The 26,512-nt window shown below is 61.9% G+C and overlaps 1 protein-coding gene across 12 annotated transcripts in view; it reads left to right on the top strand.

Annotated features, from left to right (window-relative positions):
• The window catches only part of GAK (cyclin G associated kinase), a 52,983-nt gene extending 31,447 nt beyond the window's left edge, over positions 1-21,536 (top strand). For all 12 annotated transcript variants that reach the window (XM_081577329.1, XM_081577348.1, XM_081577323.1 and 9 more), the window contains 17 exons: positions 2,113-2,162; positions 2,638-2,786; positions 3,119-3,241; positions 4,033-4,166; positions 7,021-7,215; positions 7,541-7,658; positions 7,982-8,061; positions 12,295-12,488; positions 12,922-13,065; positions 13,153-13,545; positions 13,748-13,921; positions 14,481-14,591; positions 15,631-15,747; positions 19,236-19,460; positions 19,907-20,055; positions 20,691-20,867; positions 21,040-21,536. In XM_081577329.1, the coding sequence (XP_081433455.1) occupies positions 2,113-2,162; positions 2,638-2,786; positions 3,119-3,241; positions 4,033-4,166; positions 7,021-7,215; positions 7,541-7,658; positions 7,982-8,061; positions 12,295-12,488; positions 12,922-13,065; positions 13,153-13,545; positions 13,748-13,921; positions 14,481-14,591; positions 15,631-15,747; positions 19,236-19,460; positions 19,907-20,055; positions 20,691-20,867; positions 21,040-21,141 (2,635 nt within the window). In that variant the 3' untranslated portion in view covers positions 21,142-21,536. The remainder of the gene's footprint in view (positions 1-2,112; positions 2,163-2,637; positions 2,787-3,118; positions 3,242-4,032; positions 4,167-7,020; positions 7,216-7,540; positions 7,659-7,981; positions 8,062-12,294; positions 12,489-12,921; positions 13,066-13,152; positions 13,546-13,747; positions 13,922-14,480; positions 14,592-15,630; positions 15,748-19,235; positions 19,461-19,906; positions 20,056-20,690; positions 20,868-21,039) is intronic.
• The last annotated feature ends 4,976 nt before the right edge of the window (positions 21,537-26,512 follow it).

Here is a 26,512-nt window from a genome sequence, read left to right as displayed (position 1 = left end):
AGAAGGCTGAGTGCCAAAGAATTGATGCTTTTGAAGTGTGGTGTTGCAGAAGACTCTGAGAGTCCCTTGGACTGCAAAGACATCCAACCAGTCCATCCGAAAGGAAATCAACCCTGAATATTCATTGGAAGGACTGATGCTGAAGCTGAAACTCCAATCCTTTGGCCACCTGATGTGAAGAACTGACTCATTGGAAAAGACCCTGATGCTGGGAAAGAGTGAAGGCAAGAGAAGAAGGGGATGACAGAGGATGAGATGGTTGGATGGCATCACCAACTCAATGGACATGAGTTTGACCAAGCTCTGCAAGATAATGAAGGACGGGGAAGCCTGGAGTGCTATAGTCCGTGGGGTTGCAAAGAGTCGGACACGACTAAGCAACTGAACAACAACTGTCTGTTTTCTAGTCTTTGTTGCTTTTTGTTCGTAGTTTGTTGGGGGTTTTTTTTGTCTTCCATTTTTTTTCTATTTTTTGTGGTTTTAATTGAGCTTTTTCTATGATCCCATTTTCTCTTCTTTCTCACCTTACCAGTTATCCGTCCTTTCTTGGCTGATTTCAGTGGTTGCCCTGGCATGTGCAGTTACCAGCTGACCCAGGTCCACTTTCAGATAGCATGCTGTTTCTTCCAAGGTGACCATGTGGTTCCTGACTCCACAGAAACCCTACTGCCACCCTCCTGTCCCCGCGTCACTGTTCATGTCCTCTCCTCAGTTCTTGAGGAGACGATGTCTCGGGTACAGAGTCCTGGCTGCTGGTTTTTCTCCCAACACTGTAAATACCTGGCTTCATTCCTTGCTGCGTGGTTTCTGGGGTGAAGCCAGGTGTAATTCTTAACACCGCTCCCTCATAGGTGAAGTGTCCCCTGCCCCGAGCTTCTTTCAGGATTTTGTCTTTGATTTTTCTGGAAGTTGAAACTGACATGCCTTCGGGTAGTTTTTCTGGCGTCTGTCTTGCTGGGTGTTCTCTGGGCCTCCCGGGTCTGTGGTTTGGTGTCTGACGCTGATCTAGGGAGATTCTCAGTTAGAACGTACGGCGTGTCTTCTGTTCTCCCCTCTCTCCTCCTTTTGGGGTTCCCGTTATGTCACCACCTCAGCCCACACACCTTGGATGTTCTATGCTGTCCTCAGCCTGTGCTCTTGGCTTTGGGGCTTTCAGGGATTCTGTTGAGATAGCTCTAGCTCAGAGGTTCCTCTTCAGCCACGTCCAGTCTACTCAGTGTCAAAGGCAGCTTCTTTTCTGCTCAGGGCCTCGACCTCACGTTTCCTTCTGGCTCTCCCTTAGAATTTCCACCTCTGCGCTCACTCGCTGTCTGACCTGCACACTGCCTGCTTTATCCGTTAGCGCCCTCAGCACATCCGCCCCAGTGGTTTGTGTTTTACAGCTGCTGGGTTTTCCTTACTGCCTGGGCTTTGCTGTGTTGCGGCGGGGAGGGCTGCCCTCCCGCTGCGGTGCGCAGGCTGCTCCTCACGGGGGCTTCTGCTGTTCCGAACACGGGCTCTAGGTCAGTGGGCTCAGCAGTCACGGCCCCCGGTTTCCGGAGCAGCGGCTCAGCAGTGGTGATGCGCGGTCTTAGTGGCTCTGTGGCGTGTGGGGTCTTCCCAGATCAGGGACTGAACCCTTGTCCCCTGCATTGGCAGGCACATTCTTCACCACTGAGCCGGCAGAGAACCCCCCACCCCAGCTGTTTAAAGCCCCAGTCTGATAACTCCAGCATCCCTGCCATGTCTTGCTCTGATGCTTGTTCCGTCTCTTTAGACCGTTTCTTGCCACTCAGTACCTTGTAATCGTTTAGCCACACGTGATGTACCGAGTCAGAAGCTCTGTCTTCATTTCTGTCGTCATCTCTCTCCCAAACCCTCTCTCGGCGCCCCCCTTTAGTAGTGGCCCTGCCTCCCCCTCGCAGTTTATAATTTCTCCTTTGCCTCATAGGTAGATGTCGCTCCACACGTGCACACATCCGCGTGTGTGCAGTTGCCCGGGCACATGCGTGCACGCAGACAGGCTGCACCTGAACCCCGCAACCTCTCAAGGGCTCGCTTCAGTTCCGGCTCTGGTGAATTAGTCGTAGAAATTTTCTGTGATAACCAAGTTCCCTTTGTTCTTAATTCCAGCTATGCTAAGGGAGATCTGGATATTTCTTACATCACGTCCAGAATCGCAGGTACGTTTGCCAGCTCTAGCTGCGAGGCTGTCTTCTGGCTCTCTCCTGTCTGGTGCCGGGCGCTGGCCTCGGGCGTCCGCCCCTGCGTCCACTGTGCCTCCAGGCCCTGCGGCTGGCAGTCCTGTGTCAACCCAGGACCCCGGTCAACCCCCGCCCCGGTCTGCAGCGTTCTGGAAGGCTGAGGTTCTGAGGGAACACATATTAAGTGTGTGCGAGGCCACACATACTAAGTCCAGACGCTTGGAGACCCTGTGGTGCTTCAGGCTGTGTAGAGAGGCTGAGTCTCAGGAGGGTCTCGGGGGCACTGTCCAGGGGTCCCTGGGGATCTGGCGAGCGGCAGGGTGGGGTCTAGGGGCCTCTGATCCCCCTTCTCAGGACCACCGTGCTGATGGGCCGGCAGCCGCGAGCAGCGGGGCCTCACACGGCTGACCATCCGGCCCATGGCTGGAGAGCTGCAGAGGCTCCTGTCTTTTAGTCATGTCGTTCCCGGCGGAGGGCGTGGAGTCGGCCATCAAGAACAACATTGAGGATGTGCGGCTGTTCCTGGACTCGAAGCACCCAGGCCGCTACGCAGTCTACAACCTGTCCCCGCGGACCTACCGGCCCTCCAAGTTCCACAACCGGGTGAGCAGCCGGCTCGCGCCAATGCTTAGGGTCCACCCTGGATGCTGCCTGGGAGGCGGGGGGCAGTTTCTCAAGGATCTCTGAGGGTCGGTGAGCCCGCGGTACCTCCAGAGGGAACACAAGACCGCACAGTTTCCTCTGCATATCGCTCAGCATGTAGACGCCTTTTACAGTGTGGAAACTGGCTGAGCGCGGATGCAGCAGTCTCTACAGCTTTGGTCCCGCCCCCTGGAGCCCGGCTCCTGAGTCCCGCTGTACGCTGGGGCGGGGGGTATCGGGTGGTGTGGGGAGGCCTGTGTCTGCAGCCCGCTGGCGAGCCGCCCTCCCTGCAGGTCTCCGACTGTGGCTGGGTGGCCCGGCGGGCCCCAAGCCTCCGCAGCCTGTACAGCCTCTGTAGGAACATGCACGCCTGGCTGCGCCGCGACCCTGGCAACGTCTGCGTGGTGCACTGCGTGGTGAGCGGGCTGGCCTCCCCGGGCAAGCGGGACGCGGGGGACCTCCAGGCTCCTGGTGGTGGTGCTGGGGGTGAGACGAGGTGGTGTCTGGGCGGGCCCTCCCGGGGCTCCTCACTGAGCTGCCCCATCGGGCGACACCGAGCGCCAGCCGCCCACCGCTCCTGGCCGTGGCTCTGCTCGGGTCTGCGGCCGTGGCCCAGGCCTGGTGCCCCAGGGTGGGTCCTGTCGTCCCAGGGCAGCAGACCTGGGAGGGAGCAGCCGCTGTCGGGGAGGAAGGAGGGCACAGGCCCGGCACCTTCTGTGTCCACACCTGGGTCCCCTGGCAGCAGGGCTTCTGGCAGAAGACTGTCCTCACGGGGGTCTTCCTGCCTCTTTGGTGGAAGACGGTGGGTCCCCTTGTGCAGCACCCGTTTGTGGAGGCCAGTCTATCTCCTGGGACCCTGTGTCTGACCTCCTTCTGGGGCTGAGGGTTTGTGGACATCTTGTCCAGCGGGACACCTGCTGGAACCTGCCCTTGGAGGTCAGGACTGCCATCCTGGTGTTGGTGATGTTCGGCAAGAGTGACGATGGGGGTTCACGGTGCCTGTGGGTGGCCGGGCGCTGAGCTTGGGTGGGCACCGTGAGGGTGAGCAGTGTGCGGTCTGCCGCCTCAGGCCTTCTGCTGTGGAGCCCTGCGTCCCTGCCTCAGATGGGGTTTCCTTAGCCCCCTGAGGAGCCCTGGCCCCAGGCAGAGGCCGTGACCGTCCCGGGGGAGTGAGCAGCGCCCGCACACGCCCCGTGCTCTGTCCTAGGACGGGAGGGCGGCGTCGGCTGTGGCCGTGTGCTCCTTCTTGTGCTTCTGCCGGCTCTTCAGCACCGCGGAGGCCGCCGTGTACATGTTCAGCATGAAGCGCTGCCCACCGGGCATCTGGCCGTCCCACAAGAGGTACGGTGTCGGCCGTGGGGTGTGGGTGCGGCATCGGGGGGGCGCACAGGTCTGCGGGTGCAATCGGGTGGCTTCACTTCCTGCTTCGCCGGGGCTCGCCTCTGTCCATTCCTGGTACCTGCTTTCCCAGCGCGAGGGCCTCTTGCTCGGTGGGCAGGGGGCACGTGGCCTGGTGGCTCCGTTTCGCAGGTGGAGTGGCGTCTGGGGGCTCTCTGGCTGCACACGAGGGCAGCACCCCCTCTGCGCTGTGACCCTGCCTCAGGGTCTGTGAGACACATGGGTTTCCAGGCTATCTTTGCTGACCACTTACACGAGATGGTTTCTTGGGGCTGCAGCTGGCCCTTGCCCACCCGCCGCCTTTCTGGGGCCACTGCCTGCACCCAGGCCAGCTTGCCTCGCTTCCATCAACCTCTCAGCAAGAGGGAGCCTGGTGCTCTGCCCAAGGAGTCATTAGGCCCCTGGAGTCCCTGGGGAGACTTCCCTCCTCTGTGGGGAGAGCCTTGGAGCAGGGAGAGCTGGGACCCTGACCCTCGGGGGAGACTGGGGAGCATCCAGGCTGGTGAGGCGCCGCTGTGGGTATCGGTCTCACTCGGGATGGCTGCGCAGCCTTGACGGTGGGGTGGGGTGCTTTCCCCTCTCCTGGTCGTCGACCCACCCTGTTAGCTCACTGCCTGGGGCAGCACCTTGTCCCTCACCACCCTGAGAGGGCTGGCCACACACTCGTGTCTTCTGTGTGGCTGCAGGGGCGGGGGGGTGGGGGTCCCATCCACTGTGCAGAAGGGGTAAGAGAACAAGGGCTGGGCTGCCAGGCAGGCTTCTGACTCTCTCGGCATGTCAGCCTCCTGTAATGCGGGCATACCCAGGGCTCCGGAGCTGTGCCTGCAGTGAGGGCCCTGCTCAGGGCTGTGGTCAGAGCCAGCAGAATGTTGCTGCTGGTGTGTGTGTGCCTGGCCTCGGGGCCCCTAGGAGACCCCAGGCTGCTACCCTGGAGACATGCGAGTGTGGAGAGCGTCCGCCCCCTTCCGCCCCCAGCAACGAAAGAGCAGCGCCAGCTTTGAGCGCACGGCTTCTCCACACCTGTCGGAGAAGCCGTCTTGGAGCCTTCAGCTGGCTGCCAACCCCAGGAGGGACGGGGCCCGCAGGAGACGCAGGCGGGGGTCTGCGCCCCAAGGACAGGTTGGCGAGGGAGGCTGCTGCTCAGGGGGCGTGACGTCACCCCGGGGACAGTCAGATGAGGCGGCCTTCACACGAGACTCAGAACCGTGACGAGAAGTGTGGGGTTACTGGTCCGTGTGTTCAAGACTCTGATGAAGTGGGGGCTGGAGGCCGTGCTTGAGCAGGGAGGGAACCTGTCAGGAGGCTCTATGACCTGGAGGAGCATAAATGGGCCGTGTCAGACGATCCAACAGATGTACCCTCGGGGCCCCGCGAGAGATGGAGTACGGAGGGGGTCCTGAGGATTCCCCCAAGTTAACGGAAGAGCTCGAGCCTCAGACGCCCAGAGGACACAGCAGGGTTCAGGACAAAGCAGAAGGTGCGCCTGGGCTGCTGAGAGCCACCACGGGAGCTCTCCACGCGCCAGTGTGGGTGCCGAGAGTGACGCTGAGGGCACGCGGGGTGGCCTGGGACATGCTCAGGTGACCCAGGAGGTCCTGACGAGAAGCTGAGGGCCAGGGGGTGGGTGGTTGTTGGGAAGCCGCTTCGTGGCGCCTGTGGGCCTGCACCGTGGCCCTCACAGAGGTGGGCAGGGGTGTGTGCAGGCCGTGCCCAGAGGCTCAGAGGCTGGGACCCCCGATCATGTCACCTGCCCGCTCTCACTGCCCAGGCTGCCTGCTCTTCTCAGCCTCAACTCTGAGGCAGTCCACTCCTTGGGTCTTGAGTCTGCTTTCAAGCTCACTCAGGCTGTGGACATAGGTCACGGGTCCTGGCTTCTTGCTGTTGGTGAAAGGTGCCCAGGTCTCCTGGCACACAGCGGCCCCGCCACAGCTGTCACGAGTGGTGAGAGTGCTCTGGTAACATGGAGTGTGACAGTTGTGGGCTCAAATTCAGTCGTAGCCCCTGCTTGTTCCCGGGAGACAGGTTAGACCAGGGCCAGAGATGGCGGTGCCACAGAGAGATGGTGGTGCCACGTGGGGCGGAGCCACACGGGTTGGTGCCTCAGAGGGGGCCGTGCCACGCAGAGGGTGCGGAGCCTCAGGGAGGGACAGTGCCACAGAGGGGGGCCGGACCACAGAGAGGGTGGGGCCTCAGGGGGTGGGGCCTCAGAGGGGGCGGAGCCATGGAGCCGTTGAAACAACAAAAGGAGCCGCAGGAGTAGATGGCAGACCACAGAGCAGGACACGGACGGTCTCAGTGGCCAGTCGAGCAAGTTGGCAGGTCAGTTGAGAGCCGCATCATGTCCCACGACAGAAACGTGCACTCGGAGCCCTTGGAAAGGGCCAATCTGGGCCCTTAAACTGCAGCAGGTTGAGAACAATAGAAATCATGTGAGACTGGTTCCCAGGCCATTGAGGGGTTAATCCAGAAACCAGGACAGCAAGACTGCTTTGGAAACCCTAGATGTTTCCAAGGGAAAAAACCTACTTCTGAGTAGCCGTGACAGAGGAAGTCTTGAGGGAAGTGTGGACATTTTGAACTGAGCGAAAATCACATCAGATTCACGAGATGACACTAGAACATCGCTTTGAGGGGAATTTCGTGTGAAATGCTTACATGTGATTGAAGAAAGGTTGATATCCTGACAGGCTCCAGAGACGGGGAACATGCACGTGACGTAGTGTGTGGGCTGCACGTGGATGGTCCCTGTGGGCCGAGTGTGGTGCACACGTGACCCCGCTTGCCTCTTGCCCTCCAGGTACATCGAGTACATGTGTGACATGGTGGCCGAGGAGCCCGTCACGCCCCACAGCAAGCCCATCCTCGTGAAGGCCGTGGTCATGACGCCTGTGCCCCTCTTCAGCAAGCAGAGGAGCGGCTGCAGGCCCTTCTGCGAGGTCTACGTGGGGGACGAGCGTGTGACCACCACGTCCCAGGAATACGACAAGATGAGGTGGGCTCGGGCGCAGGCCTTTCTGTGTACGCAGCCTCGTGCTCTGGGAGCTGTGGGAGGCGTCTGTGCTCTGGGCTCACGGCCGGGCGGTGGGCCTGGGGGTGGTGGGGCTGGAGGCAGGGCTGGTGAGGCCCTTGGGGTTCCTCCAGGTCCGTGTGCTGAGTGGCTCCTTGGACATCATTTCCTGGAGCATCCTCCTGCCCAACCCCCGACATAATTTGGTAGAAAAATCACGAGGCAGGAGGAAACGGGTGCTTTGGTCTTCGCCAGCATGTGCACCTCTCTCTTATGTGGGGGAACTGCTTGTCTCGGTTCTGTTCTCCAGAGACTTTAAAATTGAGGATGGCAAAGCGGTCATTCCCTTGGGCGTAACGGTCCAGGGGGACGTGCTCATTATCATCTATCATGCGAGGTCCACCCTGGGAGGAAGGCTACAGGCCAAGGTAAGGGGGGTGCCAGCAGCCCCTGGGCTCACAGGCGAGCTTGACCCTTCGTGTTCAGTGAGGTCCCCAGTCCCGCCTGTGTGGCAGAGCTGGTTGGCAGCCTGAACCTCCCCTCTGTGCAGGCCCAAGGGCCTGCTGGGCAGTGGCCTGGGGCTCCCCTGTGGGCCCAAGGAGCTGCTTGTCAACAGGGGTGCCACCTGGACGTCTCTGTGTCCCCGCCACCTGGAGCCCTGCCTGGGGCTCTCAGACCCTGGGGCCCGTGAGAAGCCTGGTGGGGCCCCCACCCAGCCTGAGGATGGCCCCTCCTGTGCTTCCTCCCGCAGATGGCATCCATGAAGATGTTTCAGATCCAGTTTCACACAGGGTTCGTGCCTCGGAACGCAGCTACTGTGAGGTTTGCCAAGTATGTTGGTGCCACACCGTGGGGAGATGAGAGGGGTGGGGGCACACAGCCCCGGTGTGGGTGGTGTGCAGACTGGCAGGGGCCCAGGAGGGCTCCTGCAGGAAGTGCCACGTGGGGGCTGCTCGTGGTGATGGCTCGGGGGCCCCCAGCATCAGCAGCGTGGGCCGGAGGTCCTCTTGTTTCCGCGTGTTGCTCTTTCAAGAGCCTCGAGGCACGTTCCCGTCTGTTGGTGTGTTTTCACGGTGACTCCTCGCGTTCTGTTTTATGTGACAATGAGACAAAGATGAGGGATGTCACAGGCTTTTTCTCCTTCAAGGGGGGTGGCTCAGGGCTCCCGTAGGCCTTGCTCCCTCAGACATGTCTCTTCAGAAGCCAGACGACGAAGACGACGGAGTAGAAGACCTGTGTCTAAGCTGGGGGCGGCGTTTACCGCCTGGCTCACGTGCGCGGGGCGACGGGGCTCACTGCAGGGGAGAGACGGGGGTCACTGCAGGGGAGAGACGGGGCTCACGTGCGGGAGACGGGGGTCACTGCAGGGGAGAGACGGGGCTCACGTGCGGGGAGAGACGGGGGTCACTGCAGGGGAGAGACGGGGCTCACTGCAGGGGAGAGACGGGGCTCACTGCAGGGGAGAGACGGGGGTCACTGCAGGGGAGAGACGGGGCTCACTGCAGGGGAGAGACGGGGGTCACTGCAGGCATAGAGCGGGGGTCACTGCAGGCATAGAGACGGGGGTCACTGCAGGCATAGAGACGGGGGTCACTGCAGGCATAGAGACGGGGCTCACTGCAGGGGAGAGACGGGGGTCACTGCAGGGGAGAGACGGGGGTCACTGCAGGCATAGAGACGGGGGTCACTGCAGGCATAGAGACGGGGGTCACTGCAGGCATAGAGACGGGGCTCACTGCAGGCATAGAGACGGGGCTCACTGCAGGCATAGAGACGGGGCTCACTGCAGGCATAGAGACGGGGCTCACTGCAGGCATAGAGACGGGGCTCACTGCAGGCATAGACACGGGGGTCACTGCATGCATAGACACGGGGGTCACTGCAGGGGAGAGACGGGGGTCACTGCAGGCATAGAGACGGGGGTCACTGCAGGCATAGAGACGGGGGTCACTGCAGGCATAGAGACGGGGGTCACTGCAGGGGAGAGAGACGGGGGTCACTGCAGGGGAGAGAGACGGGGGTCACTGCAGGGGAGAGAGACGGGGGTCACTGCAGGGGAGAGAGACGGGGGTCACTGCAGGGGAGAGAGACGGGGGTCACTGCAGGCGTTTACTGCCTGGCTCACGTGCGCGGGGAGACGGGGGTCACTGCAGGCATAGAGACGGGGGTCACTGCAGGCATAGAGACGGGGGTCACTGCAGGCATAGAGCGGGTAAACGGGAGGCGGCTGTGACTCGGGGGCCGCGGAACGTCACAGCCGGAACCGAGAGTTCCGCCGCACGCGTGGTAGCAGAGTAGACACGGGAACGTGGTGGGGGTGGGGATGTCGAGCGCTGGGGAAAGGTCAGGCGGCCTTGGTTGGAGCCCAGGGAGACGACGATGCAGGTGAGACAGTGCTGGAAAGACCACTGGCCAGAAATTTTCTGAAACTGATCTGAAAGACATCAAACCATAGAATCAAAAACTGGAAACAGGGACTTCTCTAGTGGTCCAGTGGTTAAGACTCAAAGTTCCTAATGCAGGGGGCCTGTGTTTGATCCCTGGTCAGGGAACTAAAGGCCCTGTGCTGCAACTGAAGGTCCGGTGCAGCCAAATAAAAAGCAAACTCGAAACAGCAAGCAGCTCTTAGAAGGAAGGGATGTGGTTAAATCGCTGAAAACTGATGATGACCTTTCCAGTGCTCCCTGGATGGCCTTCAAAGTAAGGAGACTGGCAGCTGCTGTGCACCCGGGCGGTGGAGCTGAGTTGGAGCACTTAACGGGAGGAGGGCATCACCAACTTGGAATTCCGTGTCTGGGGGAATCGTCCTTCAAAAGTCAGAGCCAGTCAGAGATGTTTTCAGGCAATGAAATGGTTGCAGCACCTGTGTCATATGTGAACCTGCGGGGCCATGTCCAGGACACGTAAGGAAGTGTGAGTTGAAAAGAGAAAGCCCTCATTAAAGGTGGGCAGGAGGCTCCTGGCGCTTCAGAGGGATGGCGTCCACACGGCCTGTGAGCTCCTGGGCAGGCTGCTGCGTCCCTTGTTGCCCAGGAAGCAGTTTAGGGCTGTGAAGGCAATGAGCAACGTGCTGGGAGCCATGCAGAGTTAGAGTCTTCTCGAGATGAGAACTCCTCGTGATGAGAACCACCAAGATCTCCGCAGAGTAGAGTCTTCTCATGATGAGAACCGCTGAGATCTCCGCAGGGTTAGAGTCTTCTCGTGGTGAGGACCGCTGAGATCTCCGCAGGGTTAGAGTCTTCTCGTGGTGAGGACCGCTGAGATCTCCGCAGGGTTAGAGTCTTCTCGTGGTGAGGACCGCTGAGATCTCCGCAGGGTTAGAGTCTTCTCGTGGTGAGAACCGCTGAGATCTCCGCAGGGTTAGAGTCTTCTCGTGGTGAGGACCGCTGCGATAGCCATCTCAGGAACTTTCGTATGTGCACTGAGGCACCGTCACCCTGCCTCCAGAGCCTCAGGCTTAGTGGCTCCAGATTGGGAAGAGGCCCCAGTGCTGTGGGGGGTCGCATGGTGAGGGAGATGTGGTGTCACATCTGTGACCCCTTGTATCTGCTTGGGCCTCCCGTGGGGTCTCCACGGCCCGAGACGTGGCCACCCCTGGGGGTGTGGTCCTGCTTGTGTCTGGAGAGAAACTGGGTTTACTCTGCGTGGACAGGGGAGCTGTGCTTCACTGCGGGTCAGGGTTAATGAGGAGAAAGTCAAGTGGGTGCCTGGCGGGCTGTTGAAAGAGGACATTTTTCAGAAGGACTCAGATTCCTCGGGGGCCTCCTGTGATGGGGGCGGGGAGCAGATGTGAGTGGGCAGGGGCAGTCCGGGGCGAAAGCCAGCGCGTTTGTTCCCTGCCCAGTGGGTGGGGCTTGGGCCCTCTGAGACCCCGGCCCTTGGGGGCGCTGGGGGCTGCACCCCTGGTCACAGACCTCATTGTGTCCTCACTGGCTTCGCAGACCCTGGCCTGGGGGCCGCCTCTGGGCTGGAGCAGGCGGGGAGGTGGGGTGGGTGGCTGCCAGCCTGCTGCTGGGAGTGGGCCCTGAGGCCTTGCCGCCCTGGAGCTGAGCTGGTAGAGGCCTCCTCGTGGGGGGGCCCCTCCCCAGGCCCTTCGCCGCGGTCGCTGTCGGGCTTCCCCGCTGTGGTCCCCGCGCCTTCTCCTCCCGACGGCTGACTGTCACCTGTGTCATCTTCTGGGTGCCCTGCCAGGACCGGAAGGAGGCCCGAGGCGGCCTCTGGGCCGGGAGCCTGAGCGCCCCGCTCCGCCTGCACCTACGTGGGCCTGGCCTCACCCTGCAGAGGCCCCTGGTTCCCCCAGCACGCAGAGAGGGCCGTGACCGTGAGGCATGGGAAGGACTGACATGGCCATCACGGTGGGGTCGCGCGTGCCTGCTCACCCCGTGTTGTTGAGTCGCGACACTGCAGGCCCTCGGGGACCCGTCCTTCCCTTCAGTTCCTCCTCCTGTCGTCGTACTGTCTCTCACGCACGAGCAGTGAGGAACGCCGAGGTCAGCGAAGAACCAGAGCCGTGGGCCCCTGCCGCCCAGCTGAGGACCTGGGTGTATCAGTGCGGTCCTCACGTGATCTCGGGGGAGCGAAGCAGACCCGAGTCCCCTGCAGGCAGAGGGCTGCAGACCCTGGGCTGTCCAGCGAGGCGGCCGCCGCGGCCAGGCTCCCCCCGCCTCGCGGGGCTGGGTCGTTGTCTCTGCAGAAGCTCCCAGAGGTCTTGGTTTGAGGGTGTCTGTTCACAGTTAGGGGTTTTGCCAGGACGGATGGCATTGTTTTTATTTGAACCTCCATTTTATGATGTGAGGGCCTGATCTGATTTGAACCCCCAGGACCTGAGGGGTGACAGGAGCTGGGGCTCTTGCTCTGAGAGTGTGGGAGGGTCTTGCTGCTCTCAGACCCCGCAGGCCCCTCTGACCTTTTGCTCAGTGGCGGCTTGCACGTCCAGAGCTTGAGGCGCGGGCGGGGTGCCCATGGAGAACACGCCCTGCCCCACGTTCGCATCCTGGTGGATGTTGGGGTGACCCCCGAACTGCCCGTGGTCCTTCCTAACCCGCCTCTGGCCTCCGACTGCAGGTATGACCTGGATGCTTGCGACATCCAGGAGAAGTACCCCGACCTGTTCCAAGTGAGCCTGGAGGTGGAGGTGGAGCCCAGAGACAGGCCCGGCCGTGAGGCCCCGCCCTGGGAGGGTGCGGGCACGCGAGGGCTGAACCCCAAGATCCTCTTCTCCAGCCGGGAGGAGCAGCAGGACGTCCTGTCCAAGTTTGGTGAGATCCTGCGTTGCGGGCACATCTTCAGGGCCCTTCGCAGAGGTCATCCTGGTGACCCCACTACCGCAGGGTCGTGGCGCCTCCTTCCCAAGTGCTTCTGAGCAAGCGCTGGAAGCACGCTGGTGCTGACCCTGGCGCTCCCTTGGCCACAGCACAAGCTGCCTGTGTTCTTGGCTGGCTTTTTCTCCATTTTTCACGTGAGGTATAGCTGAGTATTCCTGAAAAGCGTGTGCGCTTCTCTGTGCACACCTGTGTGTGCGTGCGTATGCATGTGCACACACACGTGACCCAGCATCGGGCAGCAGTGGTATCCATTCACCGATGGGCCCGTGTCGGTTGTCCTGTGGGTTCTGGACGTGAAAGCTCGTTCCAGCCCTGGGCCTGGTCCCGGAGCCCTGAGTGCGGGGCCTGACTCCCCCTCGTCCTGCAGGAAAGCCAGAGCTCCCCAGGCAGCCTGGGTCCACCGCACAGTTCGACGCTGAGGCCGGGCCCGCGGACGCCGAGCCCCCAGAGTCGGACTCGCCGCACAGCAGCGTGGACGCCGACCACTTCCTGCACACGCTGGACTGGCGGGGTGGGTCGGCGCGCCTGGCTGCCCCACGGGGCTCCCCTCGCTGCCCCCTTGTGCTGAGCCGCAGCCGTCCTGCCATCTTCTTTGCAGAGGACCGGGACTCAGCGACGGGCCCGGAGAGTCACCTGGCCGAGGGGGGCCCCTCTGCCGCGGCCGAGGACGGCCGTGTGAGCGAGCTGTCAGACGAGGAAGCCCCGACGCCCTCTGCTGAGAGCGGGGACACAGGCGACGAGGACGCGCCAGGCCCTGCCGCACCGCAGGAGGATGGCGTGGACCTCCTGGGGCTGCACGCGGAGGCGGGGCCCACACCCACCCCCCAGGCCCACAGCGGCCCCCCCAGCAACGCAGACCTGCTCAGCTGCCTGCTCGGGGCCCCGGGCCCCACTCCGGAGGGCGCTGTGGGGGCCCTGCTCGACGGGGACGCAGCCCTGCTCTTCAGCAGCCCGGCCCCTGCCCCTCGCACCCAGGCCGCCGCCCCGGCCGGTAGGTGCTGCTGCTGGGAGTGCTCTGCCGTTTGGGGCATCTCGCGCCGTCGTGGGGCAGGCACTGGTCAGCACTGTCCCCCCCCCCCCCCCCCCGCTCGGGGCCCAGGTGCCCTGGGAGGGTCGTCTGGAGTGGGCGCCGTGGGCTGAGTGTGCGTGGTGGTGCCCGCGCTCACGTCCACCTGCTCGGCGTCTCGCTGCAGCTGACCCATTCGGCCCACTCCTGCTGCCGCCCGACGTGGACGCCGTCCCCAGTTCGCAGCCTGACCTCTTCAGCGACTTCCTCAACTCGGACTCCCCAGCCGCCCAGCCCGCGCCCTTCCCCTCCACCCACAGTGCTCCACCGCCGGCTCGCGGCACCGACTTCCTGCGTCTTGGTGAGGGCGGCCTTGCACCTGGGGCTCGGGGCGGGCAGGGTGGGTGGCGCGGCCCCCGGGCACGGCTGCAGGTCCTCCCTCCCTAGGACCGGGGCTGTGGCTAGTGTCCACGCCGTGCACCCTGCTGGGTTCAGGGGGGCGGAAGGCAGGTTTGGGGGCGTCTGTGTGTGGCCAGCTGCAGCGGGAGGAGGCCCCTGGAGAAGCTCTCAGGTGAGGAACCAGATGCTGGTCTCAGCACCGCCCTCAGCGTCTCCACTTGCTGACCCGCACGCTCGCACGCCGTGTCCTCACCCCGAGGGAACGGGTCGGAGGGCGGCCCAGAGGCGTGTGAGCACAGCCCTGCGGGGGCCTTGGTGCCCAAGAGAGCCTGGGGGCCCCCTGCCCAGCCACCTGGTCCCCGCCTCCTACACAGGCAGCTGTCGGGGGCACCAGTTCCCTCCTGCCCGCCTGAGCAGGGGATGGGGTCACCCCGCGGCCAGCCTGTCCCCGGGGCCCCGAGAGCCCCTGTGAAGCTGTGTGTCCGCCCCGCCGGGGACTCTCAGCACCGCTGTCCTCCCAGGGGACCTGCCCGCCGAGCCCAGCAAGATGATGGCCTCTGCCAGCCACCCCGACCTGCTGGGAGCCTGGGACGCCTGGGCCGAGGCGCCGGCCCCCGCGCTGGCTGCAGACGGTTAGTGGAGAAGCTGTACCCTCCCCCAGGAGGAGGGGGTCAGGAGCAGGCCCCAGCCCCTCCCTGCCATACCTGTGGCTGGTTCTGAAGTTTTCACCCGGACTGTTCCTTAGCGCCTCCTGCAGGGCCCTGAGGAGGCTGCAGGCTGTTCTGGTCTGCTCTCCTGGGGCCAGGAGGGCGTCTGGTCTCTCACTTGTCACGTGTGTCCTCTAGGAGACCCCCATATTGAGTTGCTCTGGAGGCAGCAGTGTGTGTGAGGCCCGTGACACATGCCCTCTCAGTTCTGTTCATCTGCGGGCCAAGACTTTGCAGATGTGTGTGCACACGCTAAGTCGCTTCAGTCATGTCTGTGACCCCATAGACTGCAGCTTCCAAGGCTTCTCTGTCCATGGGGTTCACCAGGCAAGAATACTGCAGTGGGTTGCTGTACCCTCCGAGGGATCGTCCCAACCCAGGGGTCAACCCGGGTCTCTGGGCTCCTGCCCTGGCCGGCGTGTTCTTTATCACTACACCACCTGGGAAGCCCTTTACAGCTGGAACTCTGGCAGCCTGGCAGGCCGTCAGGTCTCAGGTGGCTTTTCTTCATTATGAGTGAGGTGGTGTGTTGTTTTGTATGGGTCTGATTACTTATGTTTCTTTTGAGAACTGCTCCACGTTTTTTATTTCTCTGCGTCAGAGATGCGCCCTTTTCCAATTGGTTAATGAGAGCTCTTTCTGAGCTGCCATCGCTTGTAACGACCTCACGGTGACTCCTCAGTGGCCCAGGAGCTGGGGCAGGATAGCACTTGGGGTTACGGAGAGCGCTGGGAAGTGCGTTCACCCTCTAGATGGGGTCCGAGGGGCGGTGGGACGGGCCCAGATGGTCCGCACGAGCTGTCAGGTGAGCACCCACACGGAGCCACGGGGGCAGCTGCCGCTGCGTGTGTGGCCGTGTCCCACATGTGGTGACTACACCGAGTGAGGCCTTCAGGCACGTGAGGTGGGGCAGAGGCCGTGTCCACTCCAGTGCGCTGGTTCTGACGCCCCTGCCCTTCTCCAGGGCCCTTCTTCTCTCCTGGAGACCAGCCGGCCCCCCCTGGCCTTCCAGCCAGCCAGACCAAGTCTCAGAGCCAGGACCCATTTGCAGACCTCGGTGACCTCAGTTCCAGCCTCCAAGGTAACCTGACGGCCGCCTGAGGCATGTGGGAGCACCAGGCCTCTCCGGGGGGTCTGCACCCCCCTGAGGTGCAGCCTCACCTGGTCCACCAGGGCCCAGCAACACCAGGAGAGGCCCCTCTGCCTCCTCTCAGGAGCTTGTTGCCAAGACAGTGCTGGGAGTTGCCAAAGCAGGCAGGGGACTGGCCCCTTGTGCCAGCTCCATGGGGTGTGGGGGCCACCTGGGGGCTACCTCAGCCCAGGATGGTGGAACCTGCCTGCCCCGCTCCACGGGGTGGGGCCGGGGTGCAGAATTCACCACCGGACCCTGTCCTTTCTGAGAAGACCTCAAGGACGTTGATTCTTTGGAGGCCGTGAGCATGTTGCATCCCTTGGCAGTTGGGAGGCGTGTGGACTTGTAGGTGAAAATGACATCCCCAGATGCTTTCCGGGAACTGTGGGTGTGTCCTGGGCTCTTTGAGGCAGGGCCACCCAGAGGCTCTCGGGCGCTGCCTGTGGTGGAAAGGACTTCTCAGGATCCGGGGTGCCTGTTCCCAGGGTAGAGCCCCCCCTTCAGCCCAGCACTGTGACCCCAGACGTCCATCACACCCCCTCAGAAAACAAGAGTTCTGCGTGAAGCTCATGGAGCTGAAAGGAGAAACAAACCCACATTCTAGCTGGAGACCTCAGCATCCCTGTATCAACACAGATGGAGCCGTCAGACGGAAGGCCAGTGAAGCTGTGGGACTTTCACAGGACGCTGCCCAGCAGCAGGACACATGTCCTCCGGCACCCAAGCAGCCACCAAGAAAGGCCACGATCGATCCTCAGCAAGTTAAACAGAGCTGAAACCACACAGACCAACCATATCATTCCCTGACTAACCAAGTCGCACGAGGAATTGATGACAGTGAGATAACGGAGAAATCAAGCTCTTCAAAATGGAAGGATGCACGTCTGAGTAACACAGGTTATGTAGGAAGTCTCAAGGGAAATCAAACCGTCACACTGAAAGAAAAGGAAAGCACGACATAGCTGAACGTGCAGGATGCAGCTAAAGCAACGCCGGGAGGGAGACACAGCGTCGAGTGTGCAGTTTGGAAAAGAGGAGATGACTCGCTGGTATTGTGAGTTCTCAACTAAAGATGTTTGTAAAGAAAAGCAAAGTAAGCTCAAAGCAAATAGAAGGAAGGAAATGATGAAAAGCCCAAATCAGTGAAAAAGAAAAGAAAACTAGAGAAAATGGGTTGATCAAAATGTTAGTTCTCTGAAAAGATCAGTAAAGCTGACAAATCTCTCCTAAGATGGATTAAAAAGAGAGGTTAGCACAAATTGTCCACAGAGCCTGGAGGCGCCAAAGGAAAACAGACTCATGGCCTCAGCCCCACACCTGGGCCTGCTGTGAGGGGGCCACGCCGGGGAGGCAGGTTGTAGAGAGGGTCTGTAACCGTAACGAAAGTGAGCTCAGAAACCGCCCATGAAGGAGATCTCTAGACCCAGCTGGATTCCCTGGAGAATTTTACCAGATGCTTAAAGAACGCATACCAGTTCTGCACGGTCTTTCTAGGAAGTAGGAAGAAGAGAGAATATTTTGCAGTTGATTTTATGAGGCTGGTGTCGCTCTGATACCAAAACCAGATGGAGACAATGCAGAAGAAAACCAGAGACCCCAGAGCAGCATCACTCACAGACAGACAGAGACCAGCGTGAGAGCTCGCCACAGCCAGGCAGGGCTTGTCCCAGAAGGCACGGCCAGCTCAACATCCTCAAACCCACGAGCAAGATCCACGTTACGTGGCTCTGGAGGGGAACCGTGAGATCATACTGACGGTGCAGAAAAGGTGTCCCCGGAGTCCAGTCCACTGTGGGGAGCAGTCCCGACAGGCCAGCGGCTCGCAGTCTGTAGACATGAGCTGGCGCGTCTTCAGAGTCCTGCTGCCTGCCTCACTCTGGGTTTCGGAAGACCGCATGCTCTTGGGTTGACCCGGTGTTGCACGCAGGCGTGAAAGGGCAGAAGGGACAGGCAGTGTGGCCATGTGCAGACGACGTGCTGTCTGTGTGCGAAAGCATTTCAGGTCCCAGGGTGCGTGGAAGAGGGTCCCAGGATGTGGGAGTGACAGACACCAGGGGTGTTGCTGTTCGCTGGCAGCGCCCACAAGGAACACAGTTTTGAGCAGCACTGTCTACAGTTGCCACTAGAGGAGGAAGAGGGAAACGCGCAGCTCTTAGCAAGCATGCACAGGACTTGAGAAGCTACAAAACAGATGAGGAAAGAGGTCAGGGAAAGCCTCAGTGAGCAGGGAGACTAGCTCGCAGCCCAGAGACCAGCGAGGGGAAGGCTCTCCAGCAATGGTCAAGGGGTCAGCTCAGTCCCCACTGGAATTCAGATGGACTCACTGTAGAATTTATTGGAGAGTTGGGGGTTCAGCCCACCAGGCCCTGACGGACTCTGTAGCTGCTGGAATTAGCCCTGCGTGGTGTGGGCAGGACAGACATACAGGTCCCGGGGCAGGATGGAGGAGCTGGAAGACAGCGGTGCAAAACCATAGAGACGCTGGGTAAGGAAAGTGGCCTCGCCCTGAACTTCACACCTTAAACGGCAAGTAAGTGACCACTGCTCAGAAGCGGCCGTAGATGTCTAAAGCCTGTAGAAGAAAACAGAAAGCTGTGTCACCCGGACCGTGATCCATCAGAGAAAAATGGGTAAATTGGACTTAATCAGAAGTTTTTGCTGCGCTGAAGGCTTTCAGCAGGATGAGAGGCTAGAGTGGGGAAAACAGCTCTGAACCACACGTGTGACAATTCCCGCACGTGTCGGAGCAGCAACAGCGAAAACAAAGCCAGACCCGTCCGACTTGGAGATGAGTGAGCAGTGGAGAGAATGGCAGCCACACCCTGTGTCCCGGGGCAGCGCCAGGCACAGAGCTGGCGGGCATGGCTTCTTGTGGACACGCCCCCACCCCCTGCTGTTCACCCCAGAGGCACGTGCGGGCTTCTTGGGGGTCCCCGCACCAGCGCACACTGCCGCCACTGGCAGTCGCCACAGATAGAACGTGCCGGAGTCCTTCCGTGGTGCGTTTACCCACCAGGCTCTGGCAACAAGGGGCAGCTGGGCATGTCCTGAGTTAGAAGAGCCCATTGCAAAGGCCTCCTGTCCTGTGATTCCACTTCTAGAATGTTCTTGAGATGATGGTCACAGGTCGGAAAACAGGGACATCTTGGCCCCACTGCTTGTGTGAACTTGTACACACGTGAAGTGGCCAAGGACCATAAACGTGACACACGATATGCCCACGGGTGCCGGTCGGGGGCTGGGGGCTCTGGGCACTGGTTTTGTGCTTCCTGGACTGGGTCCTGCGTGTGAGCGCGCAGGGAGGGGAGCCCACCAGGTGCCAGCTTGACACTGCCCGTCGCGGCTGCCGACCTGGGACACAGTCCCCGAGGGCTGGGCACCTGCAGGGCAGCCCGTCTGGGCCATCGCTGACGCTCCCACGGAAACTGTCTCCCCAGGCTCGCCTGCCGCACCTGCTCCTGGGGGCCTCGGTCCCAAAGCAGCCCCCCTCCCCAAGGCCAGCGGCTCCTGGCAGACGGGTCGGCCCCCAGCCCAGGGCACCCCGTGGCCCCCCCAGGCCAAGCCACCCCCCAAAGCCAGTGTACAGCCAAGGCCTAACTACACCTCCAGCTTCAGTGTGATCGGCAGCCGGGAGGAGCGGGGTGTCCGCGCCCCCAGCTTCGGTGAGTCCCCCCCTCCCCATGAAGGGCGTACAGTGAAGCCACGTCTTGTTTTGTCCGGCTCAGTTCAGTCCTGGGGAAGGGCGTTTAAAGAGACTCCCACCGGCGGGAACCCCTTGGGACGGAAATTGATGGTTTCAGACGTGTGTCTTGGTGACCCTCTGGCCCTGGCAGGCACTTCCAGGTGGCCAGGCCACGCTGTCCAGGAGCCTTCTCTGCCTCGCTGGCCAGACAGCAGTGGCCGGCCCAGATCTGAGTGCAGCGCTTGCCTCGGGGAGGGGTGGTCCCAACACCTGCCACAACTCTGCCCGCACTGGCGAGCCTGCAGCTCGGGCAGCTCCGTTGGACATTGCCCATCCCTCCGTCTGAGGGGTCCTTGAGCCCGCTGCACAGCACGGAGGCGGCGGGCAGACCGTCTGGGCACCCCTGAAGCCTCTGCTCGCCTGCAGGTCCAAAGCCGAGGGTGTCCGAGAACGATTTTGAAGACCTGTTGTCCAACCAGGGCTTCTCCTCGCGGGCCGATAGGAAGGGGCCGCGGACCATCGCCGAGATGAGGAGGCAGGACCAGGCCCGGGACTCGGATCCGCTCAAGCTGAAGGTACTGGGGGAGGGGGCACAGCCAGTCGGCTGCTGGCTCACACGTGAGGACCTTTGTGCAGCTTGCTTGCAGGGTGGGGGCTTCCGTCTGCCTTCACCGCTCTTCTGAAAGCTGGGACGAGAGGCTTCGTGCTCGTTAAGCTTCTCGCTCCTCTGGAGACCAGCCAAGTGTGACCCTGGTCAGGGCGTGACCCCCAGAGACCCCAGGGTGACGGACATCTGTGTGCTTACGCCCCGTCCTCGGGCGGCCTCGGGAGGACAGGCTGGGGAGGGGGCCGAGGGGTCCCCGTGGGCCGCGTGGACGCTGGGTCCTCTGAGGGGCCCCCTAGAGTCCAGCCTCTCGTTCCCGCCGGGCGTTGGGGCCCCAGCACGGGGGACAGGCGGAGGCGGTAACGACAGGTCGTCTGTGAATGTCCCGCTGAGGACGGGGTCCCTGGGTTCCACACATCAGTCTCGTCCACGTCTTGTCCGTCCAGACCTGGGGACGTGTTGGCCATGCCAGGCGCGTGGGGGAGATCAGTGCAGAAACGGGGCCACGCGTCTCGGGGTCAGAGCCCGGCTCCATGCTCACCCCAGCTATGGGGCTGGTGGAGGCTGGGGCCCAGCGCACCCTCAGCAACACCTCCTCTCCTGCAGCTACTGGAGTGGACAGAGGGCAAGGAGAGAAACATCCGCGCCCTGCTGTCCACGCTGCACACGGCACTGTGGGACGGCGAGAGCCGCTGGACGCCGGTGGGCATGGCCGACCTGGTGACGCCCGCTCAAGTGAAGAAGCACTACCGCCGCGCCGTGCTGGTGGTCCACCCCGACAAGGTGGGTGCGGGTGTGGGCGCCGGGGTGGGGGTCCCCCTGGATTAGGTGGGCATGGGTGCCGGGCTGGGGTCCCCCAGACAAGGTGGGCGTGGGCGCAGGGGTCTGGTGGGTGCTGGGTTGGGGTGGGCGGGTGCAGGGAAAGGCTGGCCTCACTGCCCCGTCCCCGCCACAGGCCCGGGGGCAGCCCTACGAGCAGTACGCCCGGATGATCTTCATGGAGCTCAACGATGCCTGGGCTGAGTTCGAGAGCCAGGGCTCCCGGCCGCTCTTCTGAACCCACGGTCGCGGCTGCGCGTGTGGCTCTGGAGCCCACAGCTGTGGGCGGACCTCGGGGGTGGCCGGGGCTCTGGCGGGGCTGGCGCAGCTGCACCTGGTCGTCGCGTCATGCCCGTGTGCTCAGGGTCGGAGCCGACGCCGCTCCCGGCAGGAGAAGAGAAAGCATTCCAAAGCCTCCGAGTTCCCTCCTTTTCTCTCTTGGCCCCAAAGGAAACGTGATGCTCCGTGCTCCTCCCACGCGTGTCACGGCCTGTGATTCATTCTGTCCGGTGGCGTGTCCCCGAGGTGGATGGCGCTGCGCTGCTGTCCCCCGGAGTCTGTCTGTGAGCGTCTGAGTCTTCCCCTGGAATCAGCCTGGTGACCACTGTACAGAATTAAACTATTTTCTGATGACCCTTGTCTCCAGCTGCCTCCACCTCCTGGCCTGTCTGCTGTCTGGCAGACCAGGGTTCTGACCACAGAGGTGCAGTGCAGGGACCCTGCCCCGCGGCACCAGGCTCCTCGTCAGCGCCAAGCCAGGCCCCCACGGGCCCCGGGCTGGGTGGTCAGTTGCGGCAGGAAGGCCGGGCGGTGTGGGCCTGGGGCCGTCAGCAGCTGCGTGACATGCGGCTTTGGTTGGAGGTGACGGCGCCAGCCTCCTGTGAGTGTCCGCACCCCAGGGCTCGTCCCCTCCTGGCCGCCCGGCACCCGTGGCCGCGCCCTGGCAGAGCTGCCGCCTGGAGCGCTGCGGGCTGGCTCTGCGCACTCTGCGGGCACTGCACCCGACATATGAGTTACCAAGTCGGCTCTGGTGCCAGGGAGATTGAGGAGGGCGCCGCCCCCGTCAGGACCCACCCTGCACTGCGCTCGTGGGCACCTGGGAGTCTGGGCAGCTGACTCGGACCCAAAGCCTCCGGGACCTTCTCGGTCCAGCAGAGGGCGGGGCCCGTGGCTCCCGGAGGCCCAGAGGAGGAGGGGCTCTTGCTTTCCCTCCTGAGGCCCCAGGACCCTCCAGCCTCTGCCCCTGGGGCCCCGCCCCACCCATCCTGGGCCGTGGGTCTGAGCAGAGGGCAGGAGAGGAGGCCGAGGGTCCGGCCGCTCCTCCGTCCTCGCTGAGGTGGGCGCCTGACCACCTGGTTGGTGCTGCAGCCGCAGGTGGGCGGGAGGCGTAAACCTGGCTCTCCACAGGCTGAGGCCTCTCCTAAAGAACAGCGAACGACCCAAATAGGCCCGAGGGTGCACGCGCGCATTCCGGGCGCCAGCTCAGCCCCTGCAGGACCCGCCTTCCCCTGGGTCTGGTGGGCGCCCCGCACACCCCCGGCTCTGAGTTAGCGTCTGGGTGGGAGACAGCCCCAGTGTCTCCATCCTCCAGGGACAGGCATGTCCCCTGCAGTGGGCCCCCCGGAGGCTCAAGGAGCGGCCCTGCCCCTAAGCCTGCACCGCCAGCCAAAGCCCCGCTCCCAGAGGGTGGGGGAGGTGCGCCTCTGCAGAGGTCGGGTCTGGAGACGGGCCTCCTGTGCCTCTGTGGCCCCAGGACCCCTCATCTGGCCACCCTGACCCTGTAGAGGCCCCACCCAGCATGCGCCCGACCATGCGGATGACGGGTGTCACGAGGGAACGGCCCTCGTCCCATGCGGCCCGTTCCTCCCGGCCTGTCCCCAGTGGCCTCTGCTCCCCGAGTGCCCGCAGGTGTTGAGCCCTGAGTCTGGAAGAGGTGGGCTTGTGAATCCTCTGCGGGAAGCCCCCGATGGCGGGCCCTTGTCACCTCCCTGCTGCGTGGCTCTCCTCGCCTCCGGCTGACCGCCCGCCCCCGTGTGTGTGGGCTGGGGACCCGCGGGGGCCGCGGGAGGCCCACGTGCTTGGCTCCAGCACAGAAGACAGGCGGGAATCCCGACCTTGTCGGATTCCTGGCAGACGCCCGTTTGTGGAAAGGACTCGTTTGCTTGTGAACGTTCACCAGCACCCGTGGAGCAGCCCAGGAAGACTGGGTCCGGCCAGCTCAGCTGCCAGCCTCCGCGGGCTTCCTTGCCTGCCCTGGTCCCTCCTGAGGCCTCAGACCTGAACTGCTGCCCCTGGCCCGAGTCCAGGCTCTGCCTCGGGGGGACCCAGGGTTAGACCCCCTCGGGCCCTGCGGGTCCCCGGAGAGAAGTGGGCCCCTGCTCGCGGCCGTTCCCTTCCCTCCCAGCTGGGGCTGAGCCCACTGCCCGCATGCCGAGCCCCAGGCCGCCTGGCGGGCATGGGTCCCACACAGACCCTCGGGAGTCACCCTGTGCCAGCACGCGTGGGGTGACTCTGCCCCAAGCTCTGTGAACGGGCCTGGGAGAAGCACCCCCGCCCAGGTGGAGTTTGGAGGCGGGAATCCCGGCCGCACCTGCCCTGCGCCTGGGTGACGACGCCGCTGGGGCTGCGGGGCCGGGACAGGCCCTGCCCAGTGCCCGGCCGTGGGACGGGGGCCTCGCTGCCCAGAGGGCGCAGCAACACACACACACACCACACACACCACAGACACGCACACCACACACACACACCACACACCACAGACACGCACACCACATACACACACCACACATCACACACACCACACATACACCACACACACACACCACACACACCACACACACCACATACCACACACACACACCACACACACCACAGACATGCACACCACACACACACCACACACACACACACCACACACACCACACATACACCATACACACCACACACACACCACACACCACAGACACGCACACCACATACACACACCACACATCACACACACCACACACACACACCACATACCACACACACACACCACACACACCACAGACATGCACACCACACACACACCACACACACACACACCACACACACCACACACACCACACACACACCACACACCACAGACACGCACACCACACACACACACCACAGACATGCACACCACACACACACACCACAGACACGCACACCACACACACCACACACCACAGACACGCACACCACATACCACACACACCACACACACACCACACACCACAGACACGCACACCACATACACACACCACACACACACCACACACCACAGACACGCACACCACATACACACACCACACACCACAGACACGCACACCACATACACACACCACACACCACAGACACGCACACCACATACACACACACACACCACACACACCACAGACATGCACACCACACACACACCACACACACACACACCACACACACCACACATACACCACACACACCACACACACACCACACACCACAGACACGCACACCACATACACACACCACACATCACACACACCACACACACACACCACATACCACACACACACACCACACACACCACAGACATGCACACCACACACACACCACACACACACACACCACACATACACCACACACACCACACACACACCACACACCACAGACACGCACACCACACACACACACCACAGACACGCACACCACACACACACCACACACCACAGACACGCACACCACATACACACACCACACATCACACACACCACACACACCACACACATACACCACACACACACACCACACACACCACACACACATACACCACACACACACACCACACACACCACATACCACACACACACACCACACACACACCACACACACCACACACCACAGACACGCACACCACACATACACCACACACACACACCACACATACACACACCACACATACACACACCACACACACCACAGACATGCACACCACACACACACCACACAGACACACCGCAGACACACATCACACACACACCCCACACACACACACCACACACACCACACACACACACCACACACAGCACACACACACACACACCACAGACACGCACACCACACACCACACATCACACACACCACACATCACACACACCACACATCACACACACCACAGGCACACCACACACACCACACATCACACACACTACACATACACCACACACACACACATCACAGACATGCACACCACACACACACACCCCACACACACCCCACACACACCCCACACACACACACACACACACCACACACACACCACACACACCACATACACACACCACACACACACACCACACACACACCACACACACACCACACACACACCACACACCACACACACACACCACACACCACACACACACACACCACACACATACCACACACACACACCACACACCACAGACACGCACACCACACACACCACACACCACACACATACCACACACACACACCACACACACCACAGACATGCACACCACACACACACCACACAGACACACCACAGACACACACCACACACACTCCCCACACACACACCACACACACCACACACCACACACACACACCACACACACACACACACCACACACATACCACACACACCACACACCACACATACCACACACACACACCACACACCACAGACACGCACACCACACACCACACACACCACACATCACACACACCACAGGCACACCACACACACCATACATCACACACACTACACATACACACACCACACACACACACACCACACACACACACATCACAGACATGCACACCACACACACACACCCCACACACACCACACACACCACACACATACCACACACACACACCACACACCACACACACACACACCACACATACACACCACACACACCACACATCACACACCACAGGCACACCACACACACCACACATACACACAGCACACACACACATCAGACATGCACACCACACACACACACCACACACACCACACACACACACACCACACACATACCACACACACACACCACACACCACAGACACGCACACCACACATACACACCACACATACACACCACACCACACACACACACACATCACACACACCACACATCACACACACCACAGGCACACCACACACACCACACATCACACACACTACACATACACACACCAACACACACACACCACACACACACACACATCACAGACATGCACACCACACACACACCACACACACGCACCCCACACACCTCCACCCCTACCCCACCCCACCGCACCCCACCCCCACTCCACCCCACCTTCACTCACCTGCCCTCAGGCCACTGGCATACACCCTCCCCCTCAGCCCCTGGCACACACCCTCCCCCTCAGCCCCTGGCACACACCCTCCCCCTCAGGCCGCTGGCACACACCCTCCCCCTCAGGCCGCTGGCACACACCCTCCCCCTCAGGCCGCTGGCAGACACCCTCCCCCTCAGGCCCCTGGCACACACCCTCCCCCTCAGGCCCCTGGCATACACCCTCCTCCCTGAGAGCAGTGTTTCAGGCCC

Source organism: Giraffa tippelskirchi, chromosome 1 (assembly GCF_054371585.1).
Source record: "Giraffa tippelskirchi isolate mGirTip1 chromosome 1, T2T-mGirTip1v1.2.pri, whole genome shotgun sequence".
Classification (NCBI taxonomy): Eukaryota; Metazoa; Chordata; class Mammalia; order Artiodactyla; family Giraffidae; genus Giraffa; species Giraffa tippelskirchi.
The sequence above is the reverse complement of the archived record's forward strand: the minus strand, read 5'-3'. Positions and strand labels throughout refer to the sequence as shown.